Source organism: Apus apus, chromosome 1 (genome assembly GCF_020740795.1).
Source record: "Apus apus isolate bApuApu2 chromosome 1, bApuApu2.pri.cur, whole genome shotgun sequence".
Lineage (NCBI taxonomy): Eukaryota > Metazoa > Chordata > Aves > Apodiformes > Apodidae > Apus > Apus apus.
Window position 1 is genome coordinate 135,355,819 of NC_067282.1, and position 13,506 is coordinate 135,369,324.

At 40.3% G+C, this 13,506-nt stretch overlaps 1 protein-coding gene across 10 annotated transcripts in view; it reads right to left on the minus strand.

Annotated features, from left to right (window-relative positions):
- Window positions 1-1,111: 1,111 nt before the first annotated feature.
- The window catches only part of ABCC9 (ATP binding cassette subfamily C member 9), a 76,373-nt gene continuing 63,978 nt past the window's right edge, over window positions 1,112-13,506 (minus strand). For 8 of the 10 annotated variants that reach the window (XM_051607889.1, XM_051629377.1, XM_051612165.1 and 5 more), the window contains 9 exons: window positions 12,837-12,938; window positions 9,890-10,010; window positions 8,792-8,922; window positions 8,120-8,198; window positions 5,155-5,263; window positions 4,821-4,924; window positions 3,987-4,120; window positions 3,579-3,641; window positions 1,112-1,401 (listed from right to left, as the gene is read on the minus strand). In XM_051607889.1, the coding sequence (XP_051463849.1) occupies window positions 1,264-1,401; window positions 3,579-3,641; window positions 3,987-4,120; window positions 4,821-4,924; window positions 5,155-5,263; window positions 8,120-8,198; window positions 8,792-8,922; window positions 9,890-10,010; window positions 12,837-12,938 (981 nt within the window). In that variant the 3' untranslated portion in view covers window positions 1,112-1,263. Of the gene's footprint in view, window positions 1,402-2,241; window positions 2,422-3,578; window positions 3,642-3,986; window positions 4,121-4,820; window positions 4,925-5,154; window positions 5,264-8,119; window positions 8,199-8,791; window positions 8,923-9,889; window positions 10,011-12,836; window positions 12,939-13,506 lie in introns of all 10 variants that reach the window. The other 2 variants (XM_051610448.1, XM_051620849.1) reach the window with 1 other exon arrangement.

Consider the following 13,506-nt stretch of genomic DNA (forward strand, 5'->3'; position numbering starts at 1 on the left):
TAAATCCTCCAACATCAAAATTTGTAGCTTTTTGCTTTTTTGTTTGTTGTGGTGTTTTTGGTCAAGTACTGTGTTGTATGTTCTTTTCATTACAGATTAATAAGAACCACATTGAATATTACTGGCAAAGCTGGTGTCTTGAGCTCTGTCTTTGAAAGTGTCTGTGAAACTCTTTCTGGTTTAGTGCCTGCTGTGCAGTTGTCATGGTTCGGAACCTGCTATATGCACTAGTCAAGCACAGGCAACCTTTTCAAAGCTGTATGATGTAAATATGTGTATAAATTCACCTAAATTCTTGAAGAAACAGAAATAATTCAAAAATCATACCCTCTTGGACTAGGTCTGATTTTGAGATACATCAATAATGTGAAGGATTAAATACATACAAAACAATGAGTGGTGGGCTAATTATGTGCCATTTTAAGTAGAACATTTTAATGGACATGTTTAAAAGATTGGCTAATATCAAGTTTATAAATTCAGATTAATTTTAATATAAAGTCTTAAGATCCTGTACAAAATTTCCTCTATAAGCCTATCAAAGCATTCATAATTATAGGAAGATTGGCATGGCTTGACTGAAGAAAGTATGCAGAACATACATGGATCTAGGAACTGACTGTTGGAATAAGCCACCGTTGCACTGAAAAATAGTACTGTGGCAACTATAGTGTGCAAACTAAAGTGAAGGACAGGAAGAATTTCCTTATTTCTGATTAAATTCCTTTCCCTCATTCATTGCTCCTCCACTACAACTTGTAGAGCAAAGTTTATCCCTGTGGAATGCAGCAGATTTTCCTTACTGTTATGGGTTTGGATTTGTTGGTTGTTTTTTTTTCATTTTCCCCCCTGGAGACACAATCCTTCTGGGGACCTCTTGTTTCCTTGACAAACTGCACGATTCAGTTGCCAGTTCCAGCATCGCACATGCAGTTTATATCAGCAGTGCATTCTTTTGCCCTCTATAAAAGAAAATAAAGTACCTAAAAATCTAAGGAAAATGCCAAATTCCCAGGAAATAAACACGTCCGCCTCTACACGTGCATTTGTGTGTGTGTGAAGTTTAATAGCTTTTGAATGAAGTGATATTTTTATTGGTTTGAGGCATACATGTATTGCAATAGCTTTTATTATTTTGGAAGATGGAAGTGTGAGGAAAGATGCTCTAAAAAAAAAACCCATAAAAGTGATGTTACATTGAATAGAAAATATTTGCATTTCATTTGTTGAAAAACAAGTAATTAGAATGCATCATGCGATTCTTCACATGTCAGCCCGGACAAATGAAGCGAAGATGCCATCTTCTTGAGAAAGCAGGTTCTCAGGCGTATCATATTCTAAAATGTTCCCTCGTTTCATGACAATGACCAGGTCTGCAGTTAGGATGGTGTGAACCCGATGCTGCGGGAAAGAAAATAACACAGAAGTTCTCATTATGATAATTCTCACTGCAGTTCATTACTGGGCCTAAAGGAAGGCATGCCAAGTTGGTGAAAGGCTATCCTTGTTTACAGTGGTGTTTGGAGTAGGCCCTTGTACTACATCTTTAATCTGAAGAGATCTCCAATTACTTTATAGCTTCTGGCACCAAGTCTGAAAATATTTATGCACGCACTTCACTTTTGGTCAGCTAATTGTCATTATGGACAGCACAGCTGTTGGGATAAATCCTGCAGCATCACTGAAATACATCTTCCCCTTTAGGAAATATGGGTGAATAACATCTATGTTATTCATTATATACATCTATAACATGTATGTTCTGTGTTCTTAGGTGGCTTAGCATCCTGTTACACTCCTTGGTCTCTGTACCCTACCTGTCTGCTCTGCACCTATCTTAGGGCACTCCTGGGCTGTCTTCTGTACATCAGTTAGCTCCCTTTGAGATTAAATCTGTGTGTGCTCCGGCAATAGCTTCACCCTTCAGGCAGCAGGCATAAAACTGAGTTTGACTGCAGTGCTGTATGAATGCAGCCAGTCACGTATAGACAGAATGAACTCTTAAAGCATGATACTACACAGGCTGAAGGTCAGGGATAACTTCATGGGGTGGATTCCTTTGACACCACAGATTCCATATTAGCTACCTAAGTTTTAGTTAAATATGATTAGCGTATATAGTAATGAAATTAAACAAACCCAGGAATGACACAAGAAACATCTTTTTGCACTGTCATCTCAGAAATCATGCAGTAGAAAGGAAGCAGAATGAAAGGAAACTGAAGAGGTAAAAATAACTACCAAAGAGCCAGAAGTCTGGTGAACAGTGTGGACTGAGAGAGTCTACTTGTGAGTCTTCACCAAAGTGGTGAACAGGCCATCCTCTTTGAGGAGTAAGTTTGAAGCAGTGTCACATTCAACTAGAAAACCCTCAGAAAGGACTAGGACAAGATTGGCATCCAGGATGTGAGACACGCGATGCTGGAAAAAAGAAAAGAAAAAGAGGTGGGTGAAGGAAGGATCAGCCATGAATGAAGACAGGAAGGAAGTGAAGCCAACTCTGGGAGGAAAGTTAAATATTAATGTGTATTATTTTGCTCTAGAAACCAACTTTAGAAAGGCAAAGCAAAAGAAAATTGAGATTCCAGTCAGAAGGATGATTTGAATGGCAAATAAAATTTGAATGGCAGGCAACTGAAGGAGAATGTGCTTATTGCTACATCTTCAGCATTTACACATCTAAGAACCTTAAAGTGTATTGTAAATGAGCTAGGTTAAGTGGTGTGCCTGACACAAACTAGTCACTGACAGACTTGAAACCAGAGTCCAGGAGACGTAACTCTAATCTCTAACCGCAGGACTAGGTTCCATAAAAAGCAAATGAAACAGCTGTTCAAACACATATTTCTCTCATGGATAAAACATCTGTTTGTTGAGTAAGCCTGCTGTCATAAGGTGGAACACTGTGCCTGGGTGTAAGCGTGTGTGCCTGTATACGTGCGCGCATACACGTGCATACCTGCACAGATATATGGAGCTTTTGGGCTCTAGAGATGGCAGGAAAACAGGAAAAAAATATCATAAGCTATTAGTTGGACAGATACTAATTCTTAAGCAATTCCCATGGATTCCAATTTTAAAAACCTTTATCATAAACCACATTTTTTATTATGAAAGAAAAGATAACCCAACCTGAGATACCACACCAATAACCTTTAGAAATCTCAGCTCCTTTTATAAAGAAATTCATGCCATGATTGTAGATCCTATATATGCGTAGACTTCAGAGGTAAAACTCAAATCTAGATTTTGATGCAACTTGCAATTCAGTTTTAATTTTTTAGTGAGAATCACTGCAAATTTTCTTGGAGACAGTGTAGATGTTGAACTTGCCTCCGAAGTCCTTCTTCAGATCTACATGTTTTAGTTTGGCCCTCTTGCAAGATAGCATTTGCTGCAAAAAATTTCAGGTTGATAGCATATGTCTTGACATCTAGTGTCTGGGAATACTCTGGCCTTGTGTTTGAGTTTTATTTTGTGGTGTTTTTACTTTTAGGTAGTGATGTTTAAGTGGTGAAAGGCAAGATTTACAGCCTGAGGAATGAGGAAAGAGAGTATTTGTTGGCATCAGTACTTACCGCTATTGTTACAACTGTGCGGTCTGCAAAGGCAGTCATCACAACTTTCTGCAAAATGTTTTCCTATCAAAGGAGAAGGCTTAACTCAGTTATTTTGTCCTTTTACATTGTAATTAATGTGTCTTCCAGCACATAAGAGAGAGAGGATCATATTCCATACTATTTCTGATCTGCACCCCACATTCTCAGTAATGAAATGCCACATGGGTGAAAGCAGGGAACTTCTACATTTCATCCTTTTCTCCCCTCACTATAGGCATCAAACTCCAAAACACTTCAAAAGAAACAGCTGAAACTAAACAAAAGAGGAAAGGAAAAAAATACTGTTTTTTCTCTGCTAAAGAGGTCTCATGGATGCCTCCTCTTCTAGTAAGTCCATCCATCGATGGTGCTAATGGCTATACTCACTGTGGCCATGTCAATGGATGCTGTGGCTTCATCCATGATGAGAATGCTGCTCTTGCGGACAAAGGCTCGGGCCAGACAGAAGAGCTGCCTTTGCCCTACACTGAAGTTCTCTCCTCCTTCTGTGACCATTGCATCTGTAATAAAACCAGTTACTCTGAGAGTTGCAACACTCAAATGTTGTACGTTCATATTGTCAGGACCCAGTGATTTTGAGTGGGCACCATCAAAGCTCTCTTTGTGCATTATTCCAGAATCAAACAAAATCCATGTAAAAGCCAATAAGCATAATCTTGACTGAACACTGTGGAATGGAGTGATACCAAAAAAGTGAGCACAGCCTCTTGGGAAAGGAGCAATATATCATAAAGCAAATAGTTGGCACAAATAGTTAGCAAATCTGGCATGCTGCAGGATAATATCTTAGTAATATGAAATACACTTAATATGGAAGGAAATATGCAAGTTTCCTTCATGAGCCAGATCCAAAATGATAAAGGAAAATGCCCTGTCAGTGTTCTAGACAAGAGCTACAGCTCTGCTGGCAGAGCGAGATTCTGCTGAAGGAGGGAGGTAAAACTGCTCTTTTTTAACTCTTTGCTGACTATTCCCCCCACTATGATGCTGAGGTGCTTCAGGATTTTTCTGAATGAATGGAAAACCAGTCTACTCTTCAGCTTTTTAGTAAGAATATTGTCTCTAGCACAGAGACAGAATATTAATTAGCTGCCTGTCAACTCCTGCATGAGGGTTCAGTGACAGATCACATGTATCTGTTTACATTAATGCATTATTTCATTATTGGTCTATGTTCCCAGAGACTTGGTTTAGACATACCGAGGCCTCCTGGCAATGACTTGACCATGTTCTTCAGCTGAGCAATCTCCAAAGCTTCCCAGAGTCTATCATCAGTGCACTTGCATTCTGGATCCAAATTAAAGCTGCAAAGAAAGCCGTAACAGGTCTTGTTACTGCAATTACAGTTCATTCAGGTCTTCTGCAAAGGAACATTTTGACATTATGTGACTTGACTTCTGTTGGACGGACTGTGTAGATAGATTGGACTGAACTAGGAAAGATCCTTCTCTTTTCCACCCCTTTCTGTTCCACAGCACCCACCACAAACACGCCATGCAATGCTGCTTGTCACCCCCTGATGGCATTCACCTACCGGATTGAGCCACTAAACAATATTGGATCCTGGAGAATAATGGAGAGTCGGGATCGGAGAGTATGAAGAGGCAATTTGCTGATGTCTATTCCATCAATCACTATCCTCCCTGTTTGAAACAACATGCAGAAGACATGTGAGGGAGTCTCACAAAGCATATGACCTTGCAAGTAGCAGACAGAAAGATAGAACTGCTAGTCTGGTCTGGACCTCAGAGGGTGACAATGTGTGTGTCTCTGCGATCTCTCAGCACTGTCACATAAACATGGGGAAGGTGAGTGTATGTAGTAATGCAAACCTAGTGGCACTGTTGGCGTGCTCTCTTTCCTTTTTTTTTTTTTTCCCTCTCACCTTCCCTTAAAGGAAATAAATCCATGGCTTCCATGCTATGTGATTGATGACAGCACCAGGAGGATAATTTATTATGGGGCAACCTGAGCTTTACAGCCAAACATAGCGAGAACAAGGGCAACTTCTGTAACTACCCACGTCCTGGGCCTTTCTCTGTTCCCCTTGACTTTAAGTGTTGCAGAAGATACTTAACTTGAGATGGTGTATGTATCTGCAATCCATACATCAGGACCCAAAACTATCCTTCATACTCTAGAAGGGATGGGGTAGCATTAACCTTTTAACCAGATGCAGAGCAGAAAAACAAAAACTACCCTGCTGTCCTACTCCAAGGCAGTGTCATTTGAGTATTTGGTTGTGGATTAACCACATACTGTTCTGATAGCATAAGATTACTGGAAGCAGTCACATAAATCACTCCTTAACCTAGTAGTTCATTGCCCTAGAAGATGTTGCTGCAACAGCTGTGATACTTGGTAAAGTAAGAGGATTTTTCCTCTTCTAGTCACTACTTCAGGTCAATGAGCATATGGATCTCATTTAAAAATCTGATTTATGATGTGCTGACTGCTGATTTTCAGGCAAGGATGATGGGGGGAAAATACAAGAGAATCAGGTCAGCTGTCTGTAAGTAGAAGAGGGTGAGAAGGACAGAAGGAATCTCTTCCCTTGAATCCTCAAACAAAAGCCAGGAACTTTCCCTGGATGCAGAAACTTCCTCCAGTTTATGGGGAAGGGATGGGTAAAGGCAAATTGAATGAGGATACACTAAGGGGTATTTTCATCAGGCTCACTTCTGCAGTTTCCCTGTGGATTACTTCACTGAGAACCTTCACTTCTCCCTAGGAAGTATCTAACACTAAGTTCATCAGTTCTCTCTCCCAAAAGTGAGAACCTAACTATGAACAGGCAAATACATGGGTATTCAAAGCTGTGCATGTACGCCTTTTCCATCATTCCCAATTGTCATGATACAACATTTTGTGGGTTACTCTCTGTGGCCCTATTCTAATGAAAGACTTAATTCCCACCCAAATGGACTATTAAGAGTCTTATGCTTTTATTAGATTGTCAGAGGAATCAAGACTTCATCTGTAGGGTGCAAAGTCCAATTGATTTCAGACTTCAGGTGATAGGACTTCAGCATGAGATATCAGTGGTTGCATAAAGTTAAGCAACTCCTTTTCTTAAAAAATGAGGACATGAGAGAGGTTTATCAAAAGACGAGGTGGACTAATGAGAGAAAAATTACTATGGCATGTGATGGGAATAGGGGAGTTCATTTTTGATAGAAGCAAGGGTGCTCACGGAAAATAGCAGATGAGGAGACCTAAGGGAAAAAGTAAATTAGAGAGGAATTCAGAAATGAGGAAAATAATGAGGGGCAGCCAAGGAAGCCAAGAGAAATGAGAAGTAGTTTGAATGGGGGGCAAGAAAAGAGAAATGCTAAAGAACAAAGAAGCTAGAGGAACAAATTTAAACAAATAGCAGAGACATAAGATGGACAACATGAATGAAATCTTGGGTCTAGTAAAATTACTCAAAATCTTATTATGTAACTTTTGTTTAAAGCCAGGACTCCACCCAGAAGTGGACCTGCATAGGGACCAAATATGGATCTAGCTGAAAGAGAGAGGGATGTGCACAAAGGATAAATGGAGCTTGAGCAGAAAAGACTTAGGCATTCCCATTGGGAAAAATCAGGGATACAGAAGAAAAAGCGAAAGAAAAGATACAGAAGGAAGACTAAAGTAGAAGGAAACTTGAAACTGGCCATAAACATTATTATTACTTGCTTGCATTTTTTATATATCCAGGAACCCCAGTCATTGATCAGAAACCTGTTGCCATAGATACATATAGATACTTATAGGCACAGAACCACAACATAAGCAAGTATTAGCTGCATTAGATTTACTTATCCCCCCACATCCTACTGGGGTTTCCCTAGAAAATGCTCCACATGGAGTGGCTAAATTAGAAATATGGAAATGTTTGAAACAAAAAGATGACTTCCCAGTAAGTTCCCATGCTCCCACAACAGTACACGTGTATACGTATTATAGATGCCAGGGTGCCTATTGCTGCATATCAGTCCATGCCTATTAGATGGGAGAGTGAAATGCTGCAGGAGTGAAAACAGAAAAATGTTTCCAAAACCTTTAGGCAGTTTCTGCTGTAGTTGTGGGAAACCACAATTAAATAAATAAATAAATAAATAAATGAATCAAGGGAATGAGCTTGTTGAGTTCCAGTTTCTATTCTGTTCATATTTTGACAGCTATCGTAAGTTAATGCAGCTATTCTTTAAGGAGAAATTTAGAGGCTCCAGAGCATTGCTTATTTTTTCCTCCTATCTCAAAAAAGACATATTGTTCTGTCAGAGAATACACAAAAGAAAATTTAAAAAAAAAATTAGAAGTGTGCAACATTTCCTGGAAGAACCAAGTGCTACTCACAACGGAACACTTTGAAGGATCAGGCGTAACAAGCCCCATTCTAATCAAGTATCTTCTGAGTCAGAATATAAACTATCAAAAAAGTCTCCTTGCTTCTTCTGAAGAAATAAGGGGGAAGCAGGTCAGGACTGACAAAATACCTAGTGAAAACTAACCATCAAATATGTCCACCATCCTGAAGAATGCCAAAGACAGGGATGACTTGCCACTGCCAGTGCGACCACAGATCCCAACCTGCAAAAGAAAGCAAGATGTTACTTATGGAGCCAAGCTGTAGGTCAGACTTGCAGTCCTTCTGGGACAGCTGGACTGGATTGCCCTGCTGGTGAGTAGAAATGTCCTTCTCAATGGATGATGGCAGGCACCAGGGAAAAAACAAAAGGACATGGAAAGCACACTTCTCCTCTCTGGCCCTCATGATGCTGAGGGCTTTTCCCTGGAACATTTTTGAAACTTCAGCATTTTGACCTGGACTCCAATGACACTGTATGTTGTAATGTGAAATATTCTTGCATTTTTACTCTGTTTCAGTCTGGTGTTCATCTAACCTCTAACATCTAACCTCATCTGGCCACCTAGACTCACTCTATGTGAAGGGTATAGACTTGGAAAGACATGGGACTCTCAGATGGAAAACCGATCCTAGACAAGAATAAAGATGTCATCGGTGTAAGTTTCTTGACTCATGCCCAGGGACCTCAGAGAGGACCATTGCTGTCACTGCAAACTGTTGATACTCTTGCTCTTCTGCCACTTTAGAAAAGGAAACACACAAATGAAGCATCTGCTCCAGAATAAGGATGGTAGGCAATTGCTTGACACAGTACCTTTTGTCCTGGTTTGATATATGCCTTAACATGCTTAAGAACAGGCTTTAGGTTGTTTTCATATCGAACGCATAAATTTTCAATCTTGATTTCCCCTTCTTGGGGCCAGTCTTTTGGGACTTGAGAGGGATCTGAAATAGTTAAGAGTAAAACAAAATACAACAAATGTTGTCAGAGGGTCACTTTTTATGACATTCCCCTTTCCCCTCTCTCCTGCATGGGCACCTTCCTGAAGCCACTCGAGAAATGGAGTCCCAGTTCCCTGTCAAAGGGGAGCTGGGAACTGCCTGGTGGGCACGTTAGCTCTTAGCTTCCAGATCTTGACACATAAGATGAGAGGGCAGATGCTCTTGGCAATGAAATGGGGAGAAGCCAAATGAGCAGAGAAGAATGTAGTGTCAGTGCAGCGTTAACAAGTTCTTTGGTCAGTAACCAGCACAGGAAGGGCAGTGCAAGGAGGGATGTTGTTACTGTCATACAACATGAGCTGTTGACATTATCACAGCTCATATTTCATTCTGATTTGCAAATACACAAGTAGGTGTTGTCTCCAGCCTAATAGGCTTGGCTTTCCAGGGAAGTCTGCTGATCTGCAAGCATTTTGGCCTTGCACTTCAAGCCTTTCTAGAATACCAATGAAAACCAATTTGAAAGATATACAAGCAGCAATGTGCAGTTCAGGGAAGAGCTGCTGAGGTCTGACTGCCGACATGCCCCTGCCCTGCAGACCCCATCTACTTGCAAAGCATGTGACTTCTAGTGCATTCCTAACTTTTTGGTTTATTCCATATTTTTGTTTTCTGAATAGCTAGGTGGATGTTTTGCTCATCCCATCTGTAACTGTGGGCCAATACTTTCCGATTGTACTACAGGGCCATGCTCTGTTTCCCTGGCATTTGGTAGGGTTTTTTTATGTTGAGTAGTATGGCCTACTTATCTCATAGCTGCTTTGGCTATCCTCCTCATTTAGATCAGTGAGAGTTCTTGCATGTCAATGAGAACAAGCTTTGGCCAAAGAGGCAAATACATTTGGCATGACCCAATCTGCTGTGCTTTCATCTTTCCACATTAAAACCCAAGAAGATTAGAGTACAATACCCAAGTAGCCATCATAGTTCTCCGACTCCATGTTCAGGAAGCTGTGCACTTTTTTTACTGCACCCATCTGCACCTCCAGATCAGCCAGATTCCTCACCACCCAGTTCAAATAGTTGGTTATCTGCATCACAAAATAAAAACAAGGACAAGGTTCAGCCTCCTGTCTCTTCATCTACCTGTTTGCAAATAAAGGTTGGACAAATTTGTAAAAGTCTCTGGCCTGACTCAGCACAGTGGGTCTCTCACTGATGTTACAATAGTTCTAGACTCAGTGCAACAGCACCAAATATGTAATAAGCCAGTCATACTCTGACAGAAACAACTCTGACATAGTAATGTAGTACCTGGTATTCTCATCCTTGTTTTTTGAAGAACTATGGAAAGGCTGTAACTACAGTCTGAAGATGTGACTGATTAAGGGAATCTCTTATTCTCAGCCTCTAGTCATCAATACTGAAAGGCACCTTCTTTAAACACACACAAACAGAAAAATGAAAATAGGAAGCACTGTTAGGAAATATTTTACTTTATAATCTTTCAAAGACTGGAACTAAAGATTAAGAAAGTTTACTATTTGCAACTATATTGAAAAGATTTGATGGATGTTTCATCGCTGTTGCCTTCTGTGCATATTTAGACAATTCATTTATCTCTGTGAAAAATGTGAGATTTCTTAGCATAGAAATATACGAGAAAAAATGAATTATGGGCTCAATGGTATGTTCTTCTTGGGTCTTATTCCCATTTGTAATCAAAAGGCTTTGACCTATAGTAAAGATTATTACTTGCAGTGGATAATATTTGATAATTAGTTGTGTAACAATACGCAGGAGCTTAGAGAAACTGACCTGTAGTCAGGACTGACTATTTAAGGCTGAAAATTGTAAAGCAAATTCCTAAACATTTCCTAAACATTCCTAAGTCTGTTTTAGGTGCTAATATAAAAAAGAAAACCTGATCTTATTAGGGATAGTTGATTGCCCAGCACCTTTAAAAACTGAGATACTTTACATTCCTGAATAAAGGTTTAGAAACTTAACTTAGACAGTGAACATCCTATATACAAACATACTCAGATAAAGATGTTGACATTTATTTGTGGAGGCTGCTGAATCTGCAAAATGAAAGGTTTATTCTGAATAAATCACCAAGCTCCACTTCTTTTCCACTTACCTATTACTGATGCAATAAGCACACAGTAAATAATTTTCACTGTGATTCAGCAGTAATATTTGTTGTCAGTTTAGAGAATTTAGTTGTTTGCTTTATTCTTAAGATAGAGTTATTCTAGGGGGTAGTGTGAAGTATTTTCTTGGCTAACTCAGAAACCCACTCATTCTGTGTCCGGCTTTTGAGTCAGGAAGTTACAGAAATGGTTTGCAGATAAGTTAAACACTCTGCAGGATGGCTGCTTGTGCAGTAGCAGGCTGCAATCATAGATCTTGCAGACTTGATAACAGAGCCTGGCATCTGAAAAGCTCTACCCATTATTTCAACCTTTATCACAGTTGTGCAAGGAAGTTGGCAGTGTTTATACAAGGGGAGAGGATAAGCTAATGGATTTCTACTGTAAGCACAATGTTGGTACAAACAATTTGCTCTCATTCAGGGCCAAACATCAGCCCTCTGTTAGCTCCAAAGAAAAAGGATATAAAAAACTATGTCAGGGGATATAGGTAAGGATCCAACTCCATTCAAAGTTTCACCTGTGTTATTGTGGGGCAAGAGAGAGAGGGGTAATCACTTGGTGACTACAGCATTTTTTCCTCTGCTATGCCAGACTTCAGCACATGGCCAATTTACACTAATGATCTGTTTGCAAATACAGACTAAATAGAAAGAAGCCAAAGATGATGCAGACATCTTGGTGCTTCTAGATGTCTGCTAATGAAGCAGGATTACCAGGAATGTTTTCAGAGTGAAGTTGAAGCACTGGGACTGATTCTCAGCTGATGGCACATTCTCACACTGCTGCAACAGTGGTATGAAGGGGATTTAAGGCCACCTAAGGCAGCTGCTGAGAACCTTGAGTTTTCCATCATTTACATGCAAAGCCAAATCTTCAGCATTAGACCCATTCCCATACCCCTCCCTCATACCAGCGCCATAAAGCAGCCAGAGTTTTGCCATGCCAGCCATGATTTAAAAAATTCTTCCTGCCGTTATCCCCATCCTGCCTTTGTCCCCTCTCTCATGGTTAATTCAGCAGCATTTGTGTTCTCCCTGGTGTTGGTACTGACTCTATGCTCATGATGCACTCTCTGCCTCTTACAACCTACTAGACTAAAACACTGTTCCTTCTCCATGAATCAGCTCAAACAGCTCAGTGCTAATGACGGAGTTAAAATAGATCAGCTAGCGTCCCACCAAGATCTCTTAATCCCTAACCCCATCTCCTCCACTTTCCTACTGCTACCTGTCATGATGAACCATGCCTACTGGCCCCAAGGGTCCCAGTCCACAGATCCATTTAGAATTTCCTGGACAAATATTAAGCATCTGAGTAGTTTCCTCTCACAGGTAGAACTAGCATGTCTGGTTCTTCAACCATTATTTTATTTGGTCTTTGGTTAAACATTATCCAGGTTATGACAGCCTGTGGGATAGTATCTTCTGGCAGGTTTTGCCACATACAGGCTGAACCAACACTGTGTTGTGCGAAACAGAAAGCACAGCAGGTCCTCTTATGCATTTTTAATTTTCGTGCTCTGCCTGGGAGCACGCAGGGCCTGGGAATGGTCGTGGTTTTTTAATTGGCTGCTAAAGCCTGAAGCAAGTCTCAAGTTGCCCTGAACTCTTTCAACTTTGGCTCGAATCCATTAACTGCAAGATCATTTTTTGCAGGATTAAGAAAGCCGGAAGATAACCACGTATACATATTTTTTTTTAAATAGTATAAAATGAATATGTTGGTCTGAAAGTTCTTATGCTTGGCCTTGGTACCTACCGTCAGAGCGTACAGGAGACCCAGCCCCACAAACCCTGAGTTAGGCCCTTCGGTGATGGAAGTGACAGCTGCAGTCAGAACTATGCAAGCACCAAGGTAATCCTGGAATGAGAAAGGGAGAGAAAGGTTCTAGACAACATTAAAATTTGTGTCTTGTGGTATTTTAGCAGTCAGACTATGGAATATTCTCCCCTGGGAAGTGGTGGATTCCCCAACACTGGACACTTTTAAGACTCAGCTTGACAAGGTGCTGGGCCATCGCATTTAAACCATGTTCCTACCTGGAAAGGTTGGACCATGATGCTTGAGGTCCAAATGCAGCAAAAAGAAATTTTTTTCAGATACAAAGCACGTTTTCTTTACTAAGGATTATTTGTATCATGACGTGTAGTCCTCAGTTCTGCGTTGTTTTTCCTGCAAAAGGGCAAGGGCTTTGGTGCCCAACCTGAAATACTCTAAAGGAGCTCACTGAACACAAGTGAAATAGACCAGTATTTTCTGCAAATGCAGTTGGGTTAAGGTATTTTTTTGTGGCCGTCCCAGGAAGAGCAAGTATCAAAAAATCTAACCAGCACATAAAAAAAAACCCCAAACCAAAACAAACCAAGAAAAACATAAGAATAATATTGATATCCCTAACTCCAACCACTAAGACAAACTAATTCCACTC